This window comes from Pipra filicauda, unplaced genomic scaffold, assembly GCF_003945595.2.
Source record: "Pipra filicauda isolate LSUMZ 115617 unplaced genomic scaffold, ASM394559v2 scaffold992_size40682_pilon, whole genome shotgun sequence".
Lineage (NCBI taxonomy): Eukaryota > Metazoa > Chordata > Aves > Passeriformes > Pipridae > Pipra > Pipra filicauda.
The window spans coordinates 1-19,263 of NW_024105189.1; the positions used below are offsets into that span (position 1 = coordinate 1).

The 19,263-nt window shown below is 60.3% G+C and overlaps 4 protein-coding genes across 9 annotated transcripts; all 4 read right to left on the reverse strand.

Annotated features, from left to right (window-relative positions):
• Positions 1 to 2,150: 2,150 nt before the first annotated feature.
• Positions 2,151 to 5,479, reverse strand: LOC120322526 (killer cell lectin-like receptor subfamily B member 1B allele B). The gene is made up of 5 exons (XM_039378083.1): positions 4,178 to 5,479; positions 3,771 to 3,896; positions 3,187 to 3,341; positions 2,872 to 2,981; positions 2,151 to 2,427 (listed from the first exon to the last, which is right to left on the reverse strand). Exons 1-5 carry the CDS (start codon positions 4,290 to 4,292, stop codon positions 2,277 to 2,279), a joined length of 657 nt encoding a protein of 218 aa, XP_039234017.1. The 5' UTR covers positions 4,293 to 5,479; the 3' UTR covers positions 2,151 to 2,276.
• A 573-nt stretch (positions 5,480 to 6,052) lies between these two features.
• On the reverse strand, positions 6,053 to 15,561 carry LOC120322525 (C-type lectin domain family 2 member D-like). Of its 6 annotated transcripts, none has more exons than XM_039378078.1 (6): positions 15,489 to 15,561; positions 7,297 to 7,672; positions 7,135 to 7,218; positions 6,849 to 7,033; positions 6,689 to 6,746; positions 6,053 to 6,569 (listed from the first exon to the last, which is right to left on the reverse strand). In XM_039378078.1, the coding sequence occupies exons 2-6, from the start codon at positions 7,583 to 7,585 to the stop codon at positions 6,190 to 6,192; spliced, it is 996 nt and encodes a 331-aa protein (XP_039234012.1). In that variant the 5' UTR covers positions 7,586 to 7,672; positions 15,489 to 15,561; the 3' UTR covers positions 6,053 to 6,189. The 6 variants fall into 6 exon arrangements, with proteins under 6 accessions (XP_039234012.1, XP_039234013.1, XP_039234014.1 ...); XM_039378079.1 differs by lacking the exon at positions 15,489 to 15,561 and adding an exon at positions 8,461 to 9,339; XM_039378080.1 differs by lacking the exon at positions 15,489 to 15,561 and adding an exon at positions 8,422 to 9,339 and having other exon boundaries at positions 7,468 to 7,672.
• On the reverse strand, positions 11,046 to 14,792 carry LOC120322527 (early activation antigen CD69-like). Its single transcript, XM_039378084.1, has 6 exons — positions 14,182 to 14,792; positions 12,547 to 12,693; positions 12,238 to 12,327; positions 11,971 to 12,131; positions 11,744 to 11,868; positions 11,046 to 11,579 (listed from the first exon to the last, which is right to left on the reverse strand). Exons 2-6 carry the CDS (start codon positions 12,689 to 12,691, stop codon positions 11,465 to 11,467), a joined length of 636 nt encoding a protein of 211 aa, XP_039234018.1. The 5' UTR covers positions 12,692 to 12,693; positions 14,182 to 14,792; the 3' UTR covers positions 11,046 to 11,464.
• A 536-nt stretch (positions 15,562 to 16,097) lies between the features above and the next one.
• On the reverse strand, positions 16,098 to 17,713 carry LOC113983195 (C-type lectin domain family 2 member B-like). Its single transcript, XM_039378085.1, has 5 exons — positions 17,578 to 17,713; positions 17,256 to 17,351; positions 16,966 to 17,147; positions 16,763 to 16,863; positions 16,098 to 16,599 (listed from the first exon to the last, which is right to left on the reverse strand). Exons 1-5 carry the CDS (start codon positions 17,672 to 17,674, stop codon positions 16,482 to 16,484), a joined length of 594 nt encoding a protein of 197 aa, XP_039234019.1. The 5' UTR covers positions 17,675 to 17,713; the 3' UTR covers positions 16,098 to 16,481.
• Between the last annotated feature and the right edge of the window lie 1,550 nt (positions 17,714 to 19,263).

A 19,263-nucleotide genomic window follows, 5' to 3' on the forward strand; every position in this document is an offset into this window, starting at 1 on the left:
TTATACTCTATAACAGTTTACATACATAACACTACATGCACTGCATTCAAGCACTATAGTGCTTGAATGTGCGCGTGTGAAGTATTTTTCCATTCCTGAACGCTACTTGAATCAATGAATGTGAATGTACAATGTCCTGATTGTGGCCTGTGGTGGTTTGGGCCAGGCCTTCCTTGGTGACCAGTTTGTAACCAAGGAAGGGTCCAGATTTACCCAGTATTCCCTACGATTTTTACCTAAGCCAGACTATAAGAAGAAAGGAGGAGAGGCCTTCGCTCTTTTTCCTTCCGGCGGCTTGGAGGTGCAGGTTCCCTGCTGTTGGGTCTGCCGTGTTGGGGAGCGAGGCCTGGTTAGGCCTTGCCGACCTTGGGAGGCGGAGGTTGCCGGCGATCGTTCCGGAGCGACTCTCAGTTGTCCCAGGAGAGTAGTGAGGTATTTTCTTTGCTAACTTTTTAGTTGTTAGATATTGGGTCACTAATTGGGATATATATATATATTTTAGTTTAGTTTTGTTCCCTTTCCCTTCCCCCTTCCCTTTTCCCTTGTGAAATTGTATATTTTTAATTGTATATAAGTGTAAATATATTTATATATCTCACTTTGGTTGTTTCTCTCTCATTTCGGGTTTTCTTAGTTTTTTTTCCTCCCTCTTCTCCCTGAGGTTTGGGGGGGGGGGACTTCTGGTGGTAAGGTTTGGAGACTTGGCAGGGAGCCAGCTTTAAACCATATCAGGCCTTAGCCTACTGTATCGGTGCTGCTGCTCTACTTCTCTCTTCTTCTCCTTTTTTTACATTTATATTAAAGTTTGTAAGACCCCACCGCTGTCCCTCATGTCCTGGTCAGTGCGGGAGCTGCGGGGGCCGCTCGCCCCGTGCAGGCGGGGAAAGACCTGAGGGATTGACTGCGGGTGCCAGGATTGCCCCATTCACCCTGAGGGAGCCAAGATGGCGGAACACATTCACAGAGTCGCCCTCACAGAACTGCCCTCACAGAATCACCCTCAGAGTCACCCTCACAGAACTGCCCTCACAGAACTGCCCTCACAGAACTGCCCTCACAGAGTCACCCTCAGAACTGCCCTCACAGAGTCGCCCTCACAGAGTCGCCCTCACAGAACTGCCCTCACAGAGTCGCCCTCACAGAACTGCCCTCACAGAGTCGCCTTCACAGAACTGCCCTCACAGAGTCGCCCTCACAGAACTGCCCTCACAGAATCACCCTCAGAGTCACCCTCACAGAACTGCCCTCACAGAACTGCCCTCACAGAACTGCCCTCACAGAGTCACCCTCAGAACTGCCCTCACAGAGTCGCCCTCACAGAGTCGCCCTCACAGAACTGCCCTCACAGAGTCGCCCTCACAGAACTGCCCTCACAGAGTCGCCTTCACAGAACTGCCCTCACAGAGTCGCCCTCACAGAACTGCCCTCACAGAACTGCCCTCACAGAACTGCCCTCACAGAGTCACCCTCAGAACTGTCCTCACAGAACTGCCCTCACAGAACTGCCCTCACAGAACTGCCCTCACAGAGTTGCCCTCACAGAATCTCCCTCACAGAACTGCCCTCACAGAGTCACCCTCAGAACTGCCCTCACAGAACTGCCCTCACAGAAGTGCCCTCACAGAAGTGCCCTCACAGAACTGCCCTCACAGAACTGCCCTCACAGAGTTGCCCTCACAGAATCACCCTCACAGAAGTGCCCTCACAGAGTCACCCTCAGAACTGCCCTCACAGAACTGCCCTCACAGAAGTGCCCTCACAGAATCTCCCTCACAGAACCGCCAGTTCCACCCATCGGTGACACCCATTGAGGACGGGGCTAAATGGCTCTTTGACCCATCACTCTTGGCTCCCGTGAGGTGGGTTTAGAGTGAAGGCACCGAAGGGACGGGTGTTGGAATATGTGTGTTTAGTTTAGGAGAGTTTGATTGCAAAGGAAAGCAGGGATGGAGCCGCTTTTTGTTATCTATAGTAATGTAAAAGCATAAAAATAACGCTTAAGTGTAGGGACTGAGATTATATGAGTCTGGAAGGAAGTCATGGGGAACTTGAAAAGATAAATGCAGATGTGGTGATAAATCCGCATGTGTGTGAAATTGCTTGGGAGTATTTTTCTCATGCTCTGTAAATGCTTAATTAAAGAGCAGATATAGAGAAAAGTCACTAATAGTAATTTACTGCTGATGTAATGAGGTGGATAAACCATGAAAAAATTGTAATAAATTTTTTTTTTGTACCGCACGGGGTCCATTGCCCGAGTGTGTCAGGTGGAGGCATCATCTCAAATTCCCAACCGTGGGCGAGGAGAGCTGGAAAGGGGCTTTTTGGCAAACCCACTTGTGGTCACTGTCACAGCCATCAACCTCCAAGCTCTTGCCTTTCAGGGTCCCACAGAAGCCTTTGTCTGGCTCCTGCAGGACCCCAAACCTGCACAATGAAGGGTTTATTGGCTGAGAGGAGCAAAGTGTCCCATGACTCCAGTGTGCCCCATAACCAACCCCAATATGCCCCATAACCGACCCCAACATGCCCCATGACCCCAATGTGCCCCATAACCAATCCCAATATGCCCCATGACCCCAATGTGCCCCATAACCAACCCCAATGTGCCCTGTGACCCGAAGTACCCCATAACCAACCTCAATGTGCCCCATGGCCCCAGTGTGCCCCATAACCAACCCCAACGTGCCCCATAACCAACCCCAATGTGCCCCTTCCCCCAGTGTGCCCCGTGACCCCGATTCTTGGTCTGCAGAGTGTTGCCAGAGGAATAAGAGACCCTTGCATGGACCCCAGCGATGTGTGGACATGGATCGGGGTCTCAAATGAATCAAAGCTGCTTTTTTACCCCCCCAGACCTCGGACACTCACCTGTGGAGGTCATAGGGGGTGTCGTCCACCCACGTCCACTCCTTCTGCCGTGACCTCAACCCGACCCACACCGACCGTGGGCGTCTGCCTGTGACACTCTCGACATTCTCCTGGGACGTGGAAGGGACCAGTTGCTCCAAAAAAATCTCTCTGTGGGTAGTTCCGTGGGGTGCAAAGCCACAGCACAAACCTGACCCCCCAAATCCATGGGACACGAGCGTCCCCATGCTCTGAACCCCAAACCCTCCTGCTGCTGGGAGCCTTTTGCTCCCCTGCTCCCCCTCTAAAAACTCAAGCCTTTTCCTCCCTGTTTACCATTTCTGTCTCGTTCTTGAGCACCACCAGCTCAGAGCCCTGATCTTTGCAGCTTTTCCTGCCCCGAGTCCAGTTTCCCGATTCCTTGGAGAGCCAGTAGCATCTCTCCCCACGAAGCTGCCAGTCCTGGGGGCACAACTTGCAGCCAACAGGGGCTGGAGAGGAGGAAAGGCCACGAATGAGACCCCCCAAAGGTGGGCAAGGTCTTCCCCGACCCCCCAAATGAAAGGCACCAAACCCTCAAGTTATTTCCCAGCGTTGTGGTTTTTCTGCTCTGCCACCACAGAGGAGGAGGAGGAAGAGGGAGAGGAGGGGGAAGAAGAGGAGGAGGAAGAAGTTGGGTGACCATAAGGGCACAGTGGGTGGTTGGGGTGCAGGAAGGGTGGTGAGAAACATCCCCCCTTGGGCTGACCGTGCTCCTCCGGGGAGGTGGGACTGCCAAAAATCGCATGGAAAAGGGAATTCTTCCTTGAAAATGCTCCTTTTTGCCAAAGAACCCTCAATGCAGGGTCTCCTCACAGGAGGAGCCCCCCGAGGTGCCACCTGAGCCTCTCCCAGCAGAGCCAGGTGGGAAGGGGGCTCACCTGGGGGACTCTGCCCCTGGGGCTGGCAGAAGTACCGCACCAGGGATGGGAAGATGCATCGCTCCGTCTGGTTCCTGGCCTGGATCTCAACTCTGCTGTCACTCAGACCTAGAAAGCCCTGAAAAACTGGCAGCAAAGTGAGAAGTTGAAGCCAAACCACAAACCCCACAGAGACAGGTCGGGTTTTGCCCCACAGTTAATGAATTAGGCCCGAAGCCCACGGGTCTGGTCTTGCCCTCCTCTCTCGTTTGTGGGGATGATCCAGGTGTGCCCAGAGGGGGTTTTACTCTTGGCTCTCGTGTCTGCACCCCCCCTCCAGGGCCTGAACCACTGCAATTAACCCAGATTTCCGCTCCCAGGCCTCTCCTCGCCGGGGTGTGAGATGGAGATAAGAGCTGGTTACTCACCACTCACATTTCGGAGCACCACCAGCACCAGCAGGACGAGGTGCCCCAGCGCCCCGGCTGTGAGGAGGACTCTGTGCCACCACGGGCACAGGGCAGGAGCTGGAAGAGGCCACATTTAAGCTTAAAAAAACACGAAGAAGATTGGGGGTTTAGAGCACAAAAAAAACCCAAACCCCTGTGCTGAGCTGTGAGTTCGAGCAGAAGTTTCTGGTTGCTTTGCTTCCTCCAAAGCCATAAATCCCCCCTGACAGGGCTCGAGCCAGGGCAGCACCCCCGGGGGGGTTTGGGGGGCTCAGGGGGTGCAGCAGCCTCGGGAGCAGCCTCGAGGACCCAGTGACAGAGGGCAGGACCTGGGAACTCCCAAACGGGCTCAGTTTCCAGCTGGGAGTTGGTGGCTGTGGGTCCTTCCAGCCCTCGACTCCTCCGGGGTCTGGACGGGGCTCAGCCCCTTCCCTGCCCTCCCAGGGGTGGGGGCTCCCCTGGGGCTTCCTGGGGCCCCTTTTGGCCACTGAGTGAAGGGTCTGGGAAACAAAACTGTTCCAGTTCCGGAGATTTTCCAGCTTCTCCTGTCCCTGTCTTGCTCCAGACAAGCCCAGACCCCATTTCAAAGGCCACTCCGTGAGCTTGGAAACCTGAACATGGGGATGGAGAAGCGAAGGGACCCCAAAGGTAATGGACCCAAAACTCTTCCCAGGGCCTGAAATAAGCCTTTTTTCCCCCAAAATACACTCACCAGGACATTTCTCAGCCGGAGGAGGCTCATTCCCAGGATTTCTTAGATTGGCATGACCCATTTCCCCAGCCATGGTGGCTCTGGAGGTCGTTGGCGTGTCCCGAGAGCGACACCAGCCTCGGACACCTTCTCACCTCGTGACCAACGCGCGTCCGGTCCCGGGAAATGGCACCAACCAGGCCTTTTATGTTTCTTTGGTTTTTTTTAAAACATATCTCTGTATTCTGCAGCCTCCCCTGTGCCCGGGGAAAGGGGTCCTGTCCCCAGCCAGGAGGAGGAGGGGGGGGCTCACCTGGAAGTGCAGGAACATGTGCAGGGTTGGGCTGAACAGGTGGAAAATTATTAAATTAATCAAATTAATTTATTAAATTAACTCAAAAAGCCTGTGATTGAGGTTTTTAGGGGATGAGGCTGAAACGTGACAGGTGATATTTGGTGTTGCTTCCCCAAGAAGCATCTCTCAGGGATGGGGTGGTGGCAGAAATGCTGCAGCCATGGCAGGGTCAGAACCAGGCAGGGCAGGAGGAGCTGACACCCCCCGGTCATTTAGGGGGTTTTTTCCCCTCTTGTCTGACACCCCCTCGTCCCCCTCAGCCCCATCGGACAGGACACGGCCCTGTTCAGGGGGGGGCACTGGGGGATCCTTTGCCCCCCTCGTGCAGCTCCAAGTGCCTGAGGGGCCAAGTCCTGGTTTCTGAGACTGCCCTCACAGCTGGTTTTGGGGTCCCACGGGGGCCGCTCGCCCCGTGCCCGGACAGGACCGAGGGAATGTCCGCGGGAATTCCCGGCTCGTGCGCATCCCCTGTCGGCCACGGCGCACAAACGCACCCGATTTCCCTCCGAAAAGGGGGAAAAAACGGCCCCAAATCCCTTTTGCCCGAGCGGAGGAGGGGGACAGAGTTCGGGCAGAAAAGTCCAAAAATCGGTTTTGCCCAGCTCGGGAAGCACAAAACAAACAGAAGTGAGGTGGGACCCCCCCAGCAGCACTTGTGTGCCATCGCCCCCCCTGAAGCCCTCCAGGGTGACTGGGCAGACTGGGAGCACTGGGAAGCAGCCCCAGGTCACCCCTGGGAGCTCCAAGGCTCCGACATTTGGGATGGAATCATGGAAAGTGGCAGGGGGAGCAGGGGAAGGGACAGGGGGGGATTTCCCAAGGTTTTATTGCAAAAGTGAACGTGGGATCTCCTGCTTCACTCCGGATAGGCAGCATCATACATGTATACAGGGTTAGGGTACAACTGTGGACTGTTAGAGAAGCAGGATGAGTTCTGGGACGGTTCTAGAAGGACAAAGAAACCCAGAGTCCCCAGTTCAGGCAGCCACACATGGGCTTCCACATCATCTCCCCTCCCTGCAGGCTCATCTCCTTCACACCAGGCACTGAGGTGACCCTGAGGGGTTGCACTGAGGTATCCGTGGCACCAGGCTCTGAGGTGATGCAGATAAACAACTGCAAGGCAGGTGGAGAGCTGAGGTGTGCTGGGAGAAGATGCAAAGCTGTTGAGTCTTCAGGATGGAGGAAAAGATCCCCTTCCCACCGTTTATTCCAGGCGATCCTGGGGTCTGTTGCAGAGGTAAGGCCGCTGAGCCGAGCAGAGCCCGCTCCTGAAGCGCCGGTGGCCCAGGTACACACACTCGGAGTCACCCAGGACGGGGACCCTGCAAGGAGGGGCAGAGACAGCGCTGGCACCACAGGGGGGGACAGTCTGTGCCCCCCTGTCCCCCCAGGACTCACGAGGAGTTGTAGCTGCTGCCGTTCACCCACTGCAGCCGCTCGCCCCGTCTCCGCAGCCCGAGCCAGTAATCCAGGTTGCCATTGAGGCGGAAGAGGAAGCCCTGGGAGGGAGAGAGGAGTGGGTAGTGGGAGCTGGCCCGGGCCAGGAACCCCCCTCAGCCTCCCCTCTGCCACCCACACACCCCCCAGAGCCCCTCACTCACCATCTCCTTGTCGCTGAGCACAGCCAGGGAGGCCCCGAGCTCGGAGCACCAATTCTGAGCCTGCTCCCAGGTCCCCTCATCCCTCGAGAGGTAGTAACAGACCCTGTTGTACCCGACCCAGGCCTCGGGACAGGCCAGAAACTCTGGAACCCCGGGCGTGACTGGAATCTCTCCAAGTCTTCTCACTGAAGAAGGAAAGGGAGAATGTCTGAGGATTCCCCTCCACAGGGAGTCCAGCCCTGTGCCCAGAGCTGCTTCTGAGCTGAGGCAGCTGCTCCTTCCTCACCTGCCAGCACAGCCACGGCCACCACCAAAGCCAGGAGCAGGAGCAGAACCACTGCCAGGGCGAGATGCCCCAGGAGCCTCGTGCCTGGGGCAGGAAAGAGCCGTGAGGACGGGGCTCACATCCCTCACAGGGCTCTTCCAGACCCCTGGGGCAGCCTCACACCTGCCAGCCCTGTCCTCGTGGGGTGACACTGTCCCCTCCCCACAGGACACAGGGGTGGCCCTGCAATCACCCAGAAGGCGTTTTCTTGTTTGCTGATCAATCCTGGGGACCCAGGGGCTCCTCCACAATCCCATCCCCGGAGCAGAATCCACCCTCCACGTCCGAACTCGCCCTCTCTCTGCTTGTGACAAGCTGCATCTCGAGGCATCAGTGGTGCTGGCAAAGCCTCTTTCAGCCCAGGCCAGGGGGTGGTTTTACCACCACTGTTGAGGCAGAGTGGAGAGACCATGATGAGAGGACACGGCTGGGCCCTGTGGGACACTCGGGCTCAGGAAGGCGATGCCAGCAAAGTCCTGCCCTGTCCGTTCACAGTGACCTGTGGAGAACAAACGGGAGCTCAGGGTCCAGCTCCTGCAGCCTCAGCTCCATCCCCGGTCCCCTCATGGGCCCTTCCCAACCCGGGAACAGCCCCTGCCCTGGCACTTTGGAGCGTTTCCAGGAGAGGATTCTGTTTACTGGCTGGGATATACTGGTTTATGAAAGGGAGGTGGTTACACCACTATGCAAGTCCGGGCTGTCCTAGCGGCCTCTCACAGAATCATCGACCAGGTTGGAAAAGACCTCCGAGATCACCAAGCCCAACCCTGTATCCAACCCCACCGTGCTTCCCAGATCATGGCACTGATGCCACATCCAGTCTCACCTTCAACACCGCCAGGGACAGGGACTCCAGCCCCTCCCTGGGCAGCCCATTCCAATGGCTGATTACTCACTCTGCAAAGAATTCCCGCCTAACATCCAACCTAAACCTCCCCTGGCACAGCTTGAGACCGCGCCCTCCTGTCCTACTGCTGGTTCCTGGGAGAAGAGCCCGAAGCCCACCCAGCTCCCCCCTCCTGTCAGGGAGTTGTAGAGAGTGAGGAGGTCTCCCCTGAGCCTCCTCCTCTCCAGGCTGAGCCCCCCCAGCTCCCTCAGCCTCTCCTCAGAGGACCTGTGCTCTCACTGCGTTAAGGAACCATTTGGGCTGAACGGGACCCCAAATCCACCTTTAAAACGCGGGGAAGGACCAAACCGCCAGAACCCCCGAGCGCCTCCAGCCCCAGGAGAAGCGAGCGCGGGTCTCACCTGGGCCGGGGCCGCGTCCGAGCTCCGCCGCCGCCTCACCGGGGTCCGGACACTGCCGTCGCTCCCGGTGCTGCCACGACTCCGAGGACTCCGTGGACGAGAACTCCGTGGACTCCTTCGTGGGCGTGACCCACCCTCACGGCCGTGACCAATCAGCGCGCGGGAGCCAAGAGTGACGGGTCAAACAGCCAATAGCGAGGCTTTGGCCCCGTCTGCAGTGGGTGCCCCCGATTGGTGGAACCGTGAGGGCGTTCCGCCATCTTGGCTCCCTCAGGGCGAACGTGCCCCCCTACCCGGCACCCGCGAACTTTCCCTCGGTGGGTCGATCCACAGGGGGAACACGGGAGGGGCGGGGGGACGACGAGGAACACGGGGACACGGCGCTGACCCAGGGATGCGGCGCGATGAGCGATCGGGCTACGCGGGGCCGGCGCTGAGACCCGGTGAGAGCCACCGGGGGCCACCGATCGAAACACTTCACCCCCAGCGCCCGCCAGAGCCCCCTCCCCAGAACCGCCGACACTCTCCACTCAGGGCAAGGCGAACCCTCCAGACCCCCCTTTTCGCCCCCTCCCGCTCCCGGAGCCCCGGCAGGACCGAGCGGATCCCACTTGCCCCTGGACCGCACCTCGTGGCGGGAGAGGGCGGTCCCGCCCTCCGCCGGGGCGGGCGGCCAGAGCCCGGCTCCCAGCACACACTCTCCACCCAGGGCAAGGCGAACCCTCCAGACCCCCCTTTTTGCCCCCTCCCGCTCCCCGAGCCCCGGCAGCACCGAGCGGATCCCACCTGCGCCTGGACCGCCGAAGACGGCCGGCTCCGCCCCCCCCGCGTGGCGGCTCTGTTTACATGGGGAACACGGGAGGGGCGGAGGGACGAGGAGGAACACGGGGCTGACCCAGGGATGCGGCGCGATGAGCGATCGGGGCTGGCGCGGGGGTGCGGCGGGAGCTGAAACCCGGGAGAAAGCCACCGGGGGCGGCCACTTCACCCCCAGTGCCCGCCAGAGCCCGCTTCCCAGGACGACCAGCACCCCCCGGCCCAGGGCAGGGCGAGCCCTCCAGACCCCCCTTTTCGCCCACACCCACTCCCCGAGCCCCGGCAGCACCGAGCGGATCCCACCTGCGCCTGGACCTCCGAGGACGGCCGGCTCCGCCCCCCCGCCGGCTCCGCCCCCCGCCGGCTCCGCCCCCCGCCGGCTCCGCCCCCCGCCGGCTCCGCCCCCCGCCGGCTCCGCCCCCCGCCGGCTCCGCCCCCCCGCCGGCTCCGCCCCCCCGCCGGCTCCGCCCCCCGCCCGGCTCCGCCCACCCGCCGGCGCCGCCCCCCCGCCGGCTCCGCCCCCCGCCGGCTCCGCCCCCCGCCGGCTCCGCCCCCCCGCCGGCTCCGCCCCCCGCCGGCTCCGCCCCCCGCCGGCTCCGCCCCCCGCCGGCTCCGCCCCCCCGCCGGCTCCGCCCCCCCGCCGGCTCCGCCCCCCTCCGCCGGCGCCGGCCGGCTCCAGAGGGGACACGGGAGGGGCGGGGGGACGACGAGGAACACGGGGACACGGCGCTGACCCAGGGATGCGGCGCGATGAGCGATCGGGCTACGCGGGGCCGGCGCTGAGACCCGGTGAGAGCCACCGGGGGCCACCGATCGAAACACTTCACCCCCAGCGCCCGCCAGAGCCCCCTCCCCAGCACCGCCGGCACTCCCCTTTTTCGCCCCCTCCCGCTCCCCGAGCCCCGGCAGCACCGAGCGCATCCCACCTGCGCCTGGACCACACGCGCTCTCCTTCTCCCTTCTCCCTTCTTCTTCTCCTTCTCCTTCTCCTCTTTCTCCTCCTTCTTCTCCGCCGCCTCTTCCCCGCGTTTGGGTACCTGCCGTTCAGTGCTGGCGGGCGGGTGTAACAGGAGCCGTTCCCCGGACGGCCCCCTCACACCGAGGGGTTGGTGGCGGCTGCGGCACCGGGCGAGAGGAGAGGAGGGACTTCGGACCACACAGAGCTTTTTGCCAGTCCAATCTGGGGGAGGCGGAGGGGGCCTGGCGGGCTGGGGGGTCCCCGGACCGGCAGGAGGGCGGGTGGGACAGTCCTGCTCGGAGGGTCGTGGGTGAGCGAATCTCCCCGGGAATACCCCTGGGACTGTGTGTAGGTGGCTCAGGAAAAGTAGGGAGTGAAAGGCTTGCCCTAATCATTTTAGTGGGGCAGAAGCTTGTGTGCCCTTATGAGGTTGTGAGCTGTGCTGGTGGAGGTACGTGCCCTTCCTAATAACCCCCAGTGCCTCCCAGTATCCCCCAGATCCTCCCAGCGTGCCCTGGTGCCCTCCAAGTGCCCACCAATACTCCCTAGTGCCTCCCAGCCCAGATCCAGTGTTCCCCAGTGCCCACCAGTCTTTTCCCAGTCCCCCCCTGTGCCCTCTAATGCTCCCTGATGCTCCCCAATGCCTCCCAGTACCTGCTGGGGGGCAAGGGAGGGAAATGAGGTCCCCCGGGCTGTGTTTTCCCTGGGATGGAACACAGGAAGGGAAGGGGCTGTTGGTGCTGACCAGGACGTGAGGGACAGCAGTGGGGTCGTACAAACTTTAATACAAATGAGTAAAAAAGGAGAAGAAGAGAGAAGCACAGCAGCAGCACTGATACAGTAACTCTGCTGAGGCCACAATCAGGACATCCCAGGTTCACATTCATTGATTCAAGTAGCGTTCAGCAATGGAAAAATACTTTACATGAGCACATTCAGGCACTCTAGTGCTTGAATACAGTGCATGTAGTGTAAACTGTTAGAGTATAAATATAAAGTAAATATAAATAGAGAATGAGGAAGACTTCTGGAGAAAGAAACCCCTAGTCCACAAAGGCACACATCCACTTCCACATCATGTCCCTGCAGGTTCACCTCCTTGAGACCAGCTACTGAGGTGACAATGACAAAAGGCACCGAGGTTCCTGAGGTTGTGCTGAGATGTGTCACAAAGCAAATGTTCATCTGTGGAAGGACATCCCTGGGCTAGTGGAAGAAGGAAAGCTGTGAGTCTTCAGGATGGAGAAGGTCCTTTCTCCCTCACTTCCATTACAGGTGAGGTTGGGGTTTGCTGCAGAGATACGCCCGCTCTGTTGAACAGTCCTCACTCCTGAGTTTATGGTCCGCCAGGTACACACACTCTGAATTGCCAAGGACCTCCAGCCTGCAATGAGGAGCAGAGACAGCGCTGTTACAGGGCAGGGCTGTTAACAGGACAGGTCGTCTCTGCCCATTCCCCCCAGCAGATGAGGAGACAAGCGCTGCCCAGGAGGGACAGTCCCAGCAGCCTCATCCCCCCCATCCCCTGCCCGTCCCCCCGGGACTCACGAGGAGTTGTAGCTGCTGCCGTCCACCCACTGAAACCTCTCGCCCCATCTCTGCAGCCCGAGCCAGTAATCCAGGTTGCCATTGAGGCGGAAGACGTGGTCCGGGGAGGGAGAGAGGAGGTGGTCCTGGGAGGGAGAGAGGAACGGGCAGTGAGAGCTGCCCCGGGCTAGGAACCTCCCTCAGCCTCTCCTCTGCCCCCCAAACACCCCCCAGAGCCCCTCACTCACCATTGCCTTGTCGCTGAGCACGGCCAGGGAGGCCCCGAGCTCGGAGCACCGATTCTGAGCCTGCTCCCAGGTCCTCCCATCCCTCAAGAGGTAGTAACAGACGCTGTTGTGCTGCTCCCAGGCCTCAGGACAAGCCACACGCTGTGAAAACTTAAGTGCAACTGGAGAGACAAAGGGAGACAAAGAATTTGAGGATTCCCCTCCACACAGAGCATGGACCCCAGCCCTGTGCAGAGGGGTTGGGTGAGGTAGCTGCTCCTCCCTTACCTGCCAGCACAATCACAGCCACCACTAAAACCAGGATCACACACAGGAGCACAGTCAGCCCTCGGCAGGAACTGAACCAATTGACTAGAGCTGGAAAGAGACAGTGGCCGTGAGGATGGGGCTGTCCTGAGCAGGCCCAGCCCTCACATCCCCCCAGCCAACACCAGAGCAGCCAGAAGTGTCGGCACCAGCCACTGACGGGGTGAGAGGCCTCTTCCAGACCCCTGGAGCAGCCTCACACCTGCCATCCCCGTCCTCTGTTGGCAACACTGTCCCCTCCCTACAGGCCACAGGTGGCCCTGCACTCACCCTGACATTTCCCAAGGATCGTTTTGTGTATATTCCTGTTTTCTGTTCCATCCCGGAGACTCAGGGACTCCTCTGCATTCTCACCATTCCAGTTAGAAGAGGCACCTTCCTGACCGGGACAAGCCCCATCTTGAACCTGAGGCATTGCTAGGGGAGAAAAAAACCTCTTTGAGTGCAGATTTAACACCACTACAGATGTTTGCCTTGTGTTCCTGCGACCAGGAACCTGCGACTCCTGGTGCTGGGAGTGGGTGAGGGTCAGAGTGTCATCCACGTGCCCCTCCTGGTGCAGGATGGCCTGGGGGGGAGACGGGGGGTCAGAGGGTGGACCTCAAATCCTCAGGGACCCCCTAGGCTCCCCCAGATACACACAGACCTACAGGGACCTCCCCAGACTCACAGTGACCCCCCAGAGCCCCCATGCCCCTCCTGGGGCAGGATGGCCGGGGGGGGGGCATGGAGGGGTCAGAGGGACCCCCGGGGACCCCTCCGAATCCACAGAGACCCACAGGGACACTCCCAGACCCACAGGGACCCCCCCCCCCAGGTAAACAGGGACCCCCCAGAGGCCCCCACAGTCCATGTGCCCCTCCTAGTGCAGGATGGCCTGGAGGGGGCACAGCAGGGGGTCAGAGGGGCTCCCCACATCCTCAGGATAATGGGTGGGTCCATTGGTGTGAGGTCAAGGCAGAGCTCCTGGAGAAGCTCTTCCCACACTCCCCACACTTGCAGGGTCTCTCTCCGGTGTGGATGTGCTGGTGCTTGACAAGACCGGAGTTCTGCTTGAAGCCCTTCCCGCAGTCAGTGCCTCTCCCCTGTGTGTGTCTGCTCATGCCTGAGGACATCTGAGCTGGTCTGAAACCTCTCCCCACATTCCAAGCACTTGTAGGGCCCTCCCCACTGTGGATGTGCCGGTGTTGGATCAGGGTGGAGCTGTCACTGAAGCTCTTCCCACACTCCCCACACGTGTAGGGCCGTTCCCCAGAGCATTGTGTCAGACTGTAGAGAATAGGTAGAGAACAGTCCAGAGAGGGACTGCGCCCAGCGGCTCCTGCCTGGACTAATGAGTCACTGCTTGTAAACTGTGCCGGGGACCGGAAAGAAAAGCAGCAGCGCGGTGGCTCCAGCCCCGGCATGGCAGGATCGCATCTGTCATTCAATCCAAGAATGGTTTGGGATGGGAGGGACCTTCAAGCCCATCCCATCCCCCCGCTGCCCCGGACACCTCGCAGCAGCCCCGGTGGCTCCAAGCCCGGTCCCACCTGGCCGGGAACACTCCCGGGGACGGGGCAGCCAACTCTGTCCGACCGGGAGGCACCGGGACGATCCCCGACGGGGGCGCACGGTTGGGTACAGGGACAGCCCCGCCGGCCCGATCGGTGGCTCCCCCCGCTCCCCCCTCCCCGCCCCCGCGGCCGATGCGGCGCGATGAGCGATCGGGCTGCGCGGGGCCGGCGCTGAGACCCGGTGAGAGCCACCGGGGGCGGCCGCTCCAAACTCTTCACCTCCAGTGCTCGCCAGAGCCCCCTCCCCAGCACCGCCAGCACTCCCCGCCCAGGGCAAGGCGAACCCGCCAGACCCCCCTTTTCACCCCCTCCCGCTCCCCGAGCCCCGGCAGCACCGAGCGGTTCCCACCTGCGCCTGGACAACACGCGCTCTCCTTCTCCTTCTTCTCCTCCTCTTTCTCCTTTTCCTTCTTCTCCGCCGACGATTCCCCGCGTTTGCACACCTGCGTTTCGGTGCCGGGGCATTTCAGGCACACGGGGGCGGGTGCAACATGACGCGCTGACCAGCTCCGGCCAATGAGAGGAGCGTAGGAAGAAAGCCCGGGGCGCTCCGATCGCCGGGCAGCCGGGCGCGGTTCGTTCTCGCTCCGATCGCTGTGCAGGCGAGCACGGCAATGTTCGTCGTTCGCGTTCTCGCCCGGCGCGGCACGATCGCTGTGCAGCCCAGCACGGCGCTGTTCGTTCTCGTTCTCGCCCGGCGCTGTTCGTCATTCTCCTTCTCTCCCGGCGCGGTCAGATCGCCGTCCAGCAACTGCATCCTGCAGTCCTCTGAGGAACTTTTCTCCTTCAAGAAGAACACGGGCTGGTTTGATGAAAACAATTAAGAGATCCAGGAATTGTTGAGGGAGAACTGCCCACCGAGCACACCTCGCTCAGCCTTCTTGTCATGTAAGAAAAGCCGCCTTTCGTCTCGCACGCAGCAAGCTCCGACAGCAACTCCGTGACATCCAGAACAAGTGGTGGATCAGTCTAGCAGGAAAAATTCAATTATGCGCAGATACGGGTGATCACAGAGGATTCTATGAGGCCTTGAAAACAGCATATGGACCTACACACCAGGTCCAAAGCCCTCTACTCAGTGCTGATGGGCAAACGCTTCTCACAGATAAAACCTCCATTCTGAATCGATGGTCTGAACACTTTCAGACTCTTTTCAGTATCAACTGTGTAGTTCAAGGCTCAGCAATTCAGTCCATTACACAACAACCGGTGGAAAATGAATTGGATATTGCCCCTACTATGGGAGAAACTCTTAAGGCCATACAGCAGGTGAAAACTGGCAAGGCAGCCCATTCCAGTGGCTGATTACTCACTCTGCAAAGAATTCATTCAACCTAAACCTCCCCTGGCACAGCTTGAGACCGCGCCCTCCTGTCCTACTGCTGGTTCCTGAGAGAAGAGCCCGAAGCCCACCCAGCTCCCCCCTCCTGTCAGGTAGTTGTAGAGAGTGAGGAGGTCTCCCCTGAGCCTCCTCCTCTCCAGGCTGAGCCCCCCCAGCTCCCTCAGCCTCTCCTCAGAGGACCTGTGCTCTCACTGCGTTACGGAACCATTTGGGCTGAACGGGACCCCAAATCCACCTTTAAAACGCGGGGAAGGACCAAACCGCCAGAACCCCCGAGCGCCTCCAGCCCCAGGAGAAGCGAGCGCGGGTCTCACCTGGGCCGGGGCCGCGTCCGAGCTCCTCACCCGCCGCCTCACCGGGGTCCGGACACTGCCGTCGCTCCACGACTCCGAGGACGACTCCTTCGTGGGCGTGACCCACTCTCACGGCCGTGACCAATCAGCGCGCGGGAGCCAAGAGTGACGGGTCAAACAGCCAATAGGAGGCTTTGGCCCCGTCTGCAGTGGGTGCCCCTGATTGGTGGAACCGTGAGGGCGTTCCGCCATCTTGGCTCCCTCAGGGCGAACGTGCCCCCCCACCCCGGCACCCGCGAACTTTCCCTCGGGTCTTTCCCCGCCCCGCACGGGGCGAGCGGCCCCCGCAGCTCCCGCACCGACACGAGAACACGAGGGACAGCCGTGGGGTCATACAAACTTTAATATAAATGTAAAAAAAGGAGAAGGAGAGAGAAGCACAGCGGCAGCACTGATACAGTAACTCTGCTGAGGCCACAATCAGGACATTCTACATTCACATTCATAGATTCATATAGCTTTCAACAGCGGCTAAATACTTCATTTGTCATGGCTAGGCTTCACGAACAAAGATTAAGGAAGGCTCTATCCACATTTGTTACAGGCACGCTGGTGGCTAATGAGGCCAATACGAGATAGACAAAACCGATTGCAAAAGGCACAGCAGAAAGACTCCTTAGAGGGTAAAAATACTTCACATGCGCACATTAAAGCACCGTGGTGTTATGCACCTACACCATTAAGGTGCATATAAACAGTCATAGAAAATTAGGAAAACTTGTGGAGAAAGAAACCCCTAGTCCATGAAGGCACACATCCACTTCCACATCATGTCCCTGCAGGTTCACCTTGAGACCAGCTACTGAGGTGACAATGACAAAAGGCACCAAGGTTCCTGAGGTTGTGCTGAGATGTGTCACAAAGTAAACATTCACCCGCAGAAGGACATCCCTGGGCTAGTGGAAGAAGGAAAGCTGTGTCTTCAGGATGGAGAAGGTCCTTTCTCCCTCACTTCTAGTACAGGTGAGGTTGGGGTTTGCTGCAGAGATACGGCAGCTGCTTTGAACAGTTCTCACTCCTGAGTTTATGGTCCGCCAGGTACACACACTCTGAATTGCCAAGGACCTCCAGCCTGCAATGAGGAGCAGAGACAGCGCTGTTACAGGACAGGTCTGTTAACAGGACAGGTCGTCTCTGCCCGTTGCACCAGCACATGAGGAGACAAGCGCTGCCCAGGAGGGACAGTCCCAGCAGCCTCATCCCCCCCATCCCCTGCCCGTCCCCCCGGGACTCACGAGGAGTTGTAGCTGCTGCCGTCCACCCACTGAAACCTCTCGCCCCGTCTCCGCAGCCCGAGCCAGTAATCCAGGTTGCCATTGAGGCGGAAGAGGAAGCCCTGGGAGGGAGAGAGGAGTGGGCAGTGAGAGCTGCCCCGGGCCAGGAACCCCCCTCAGCCTCCCCTCTGCCACCCACACACCCCCCAGAGCCCCTCACTCACCATCTCCTTGTCGCTGAGCACGGCCAGGGAGGCCCCGAGCTCAGAGCACCGATCCCGAGCCTGCTCCCAGGTCCCCTCATCCCTCGAGAGGTAGTAACAGACCCTGTTGTACCCGATCCAGGCCTCGGGACAGGTCAGAAATTTTGGAGCCCCAGGTGTGACTGGAATCTCTCTAAGTCTTTCTGAAGAAGGAAAGGGAGAATGTCTGAGGATTCCCCTCCACAGGGAGCAGGGAGCCCAGCCCTGTGCCCAGAGCTGCCTCTGTGCTGAGGCAGCTGCTCCTTCCTCACCTGACAGCACAGCCACGGCCACCACCAAAGCCAGGATCAGGAGCACAGACAGCACCAGGAGCACAGTCAGCCCCCGGTGGGATCTGAACCAATTGCCTGGAGGAGGAAAGAGCCACTGGCCGTGAGGACGGAGCTGTCCTGAGCAGGCCCAGCCCTCACATCCCCCCAGCCAACACCAGAGCAGCCAGAAGTGTCGGCACCAGCCACTGACGGGGCCGAGAGGCCTCTTCCAGACCACTGGAGCAGCCTCACACTTGCCAGCCCTGCCCTGGTGGGGTGACACTGTCCCCTCCCTACAGGCCACAGGTGGCCCTGCACTCACCCAGATGTTTTCTGAGGGTCTTCCTTGTTTCTGATCCATCCTGGTGACTCAGGGACTCCTCTGCATTCTCACCATTCCAGTTGTGTTCACCCTCCATATCTTGAATCACAGCAAAGTTAGAAGAGGCACCTTCTTGAAGGGGACAAGCCGTGTCTTGAATCTGAGGCATCGCTAGGGGTGAAATAAAAACCCTCTTTGAGTGCAGATTTAACAGGAGCACTGTGTCAGACTGTAGAGAATACATAGAGAACAGTCCAGAGAGGGGGATTGTGCCCAGCGGCTCCTGCCCCAGCAGTTTGGAGCCCAGGGACACTGAGAGCCGACGAATGAGTCACTGCTTGCGAAATGTCCCAGGGACCGGAAAGAAAAGCAGCAGCGCGATCTTCTCCAGGCTGGCTGCAGGATCGCATCTGTCATTCAATCCAAGAATGGTTTGGGACGGGAGGGACCTTCAAGCCCATCCCATCCCCCCGCTGCCCCGGACACCTCGCAGCAGCTCCGGTGGCTCCAAGCCCGGTCCCACCTGGCCGGGAACACTCCCGGGGACGGGGCAGCCAACTCTGTCCGACCGGGAGGCACCGGGACGATCCCCGACGGGGGCGCACGGTTGGGTACAGGGACAGCCCCGCCGGCCCGATCGGTGGCTCCCCCCGCTCCCCGCTCCCCGCCCCCGCGGCCGATGCGGCGCGATGAGCGATCGGGCTGCGCGGGGCCGGCGCTGAGACCCGGTGAGAGCCACCGGGGGCCAACGCTCCAAACTCTTCACCTCCAGCGCCCGCACCGCCAGTACCCCCCGGCCCAGGGCAAGGCGAACCCACCAGACCCCCTTTTTCGCCCCCTCCCGCTCCCCGAGCCCCCGCAGCAACGAGCGGATCCCACCTGCGCCTGGACCGCCCGCGCCCCCCCCGCCCTCCCCGCCCGGCTCCGCCCCTTGTCACCAACGCCGCCGGCTGCCTCTGCCGGTGGGTCGCAACACGGGAGGAACACGGGAGGGGCGGGGGGACGAGGAGGAACACGGGGACACGGCGCTGACCCAGGCATGCGGCGCGATGAGCGATCGGGCTACGCGGGGCCGGCGCTGAGACCCGGTGAGAGCCACCGGGGGCCACCGATCGAAACACTTCACCCCCAGCGCCCGCCAGAGCCCCCTCCCCAGAACCGCCGACACTCTCCACTCAGGGCAAGGCGAACCCTCCAGACCCCCCTTTTCGCCCCCTCCCGCTCCCGGAGCCCCGGCAGGACCGAGCGGATCCCACTTGCCCCTGGACCGCACCTCGTGGCGGGAGAGGGCGGTCCCGCCCTCCGCCGGGGCGGGCGGCCAGAGCCCGGCTCCCAGCACACACTCTCCACCCAGGGCAAGGCGAACCCTCCAGACCCCCCTTTTTGCCCCCTCCCGCTCCCCGAGCCCCGGCAGCACCGAGCGCATCCCACCTGCGCCTGGACCACACGCGCTCTCCTTCTCCCTTCTCCCTTCTTCTTCTCCTTCTCCTTCTCCTTCTCCTTCTCCTTCTCCTTCTCCTTCTCCTTCTCCTTCTCCTTCTCCTTCTCTTTCTCCCTTCTCTTTCTCCTTCTTCTTCTCTTTCTCCTTCTCCTTCTTCTCCGCCGCCGCTTCCCCGCGTTTGGGTACCTGCCGTTCAGTGCTGGCGGGCGGGTGTAACAGGAGCCGTTCCCCGGACGGCCCCCTCA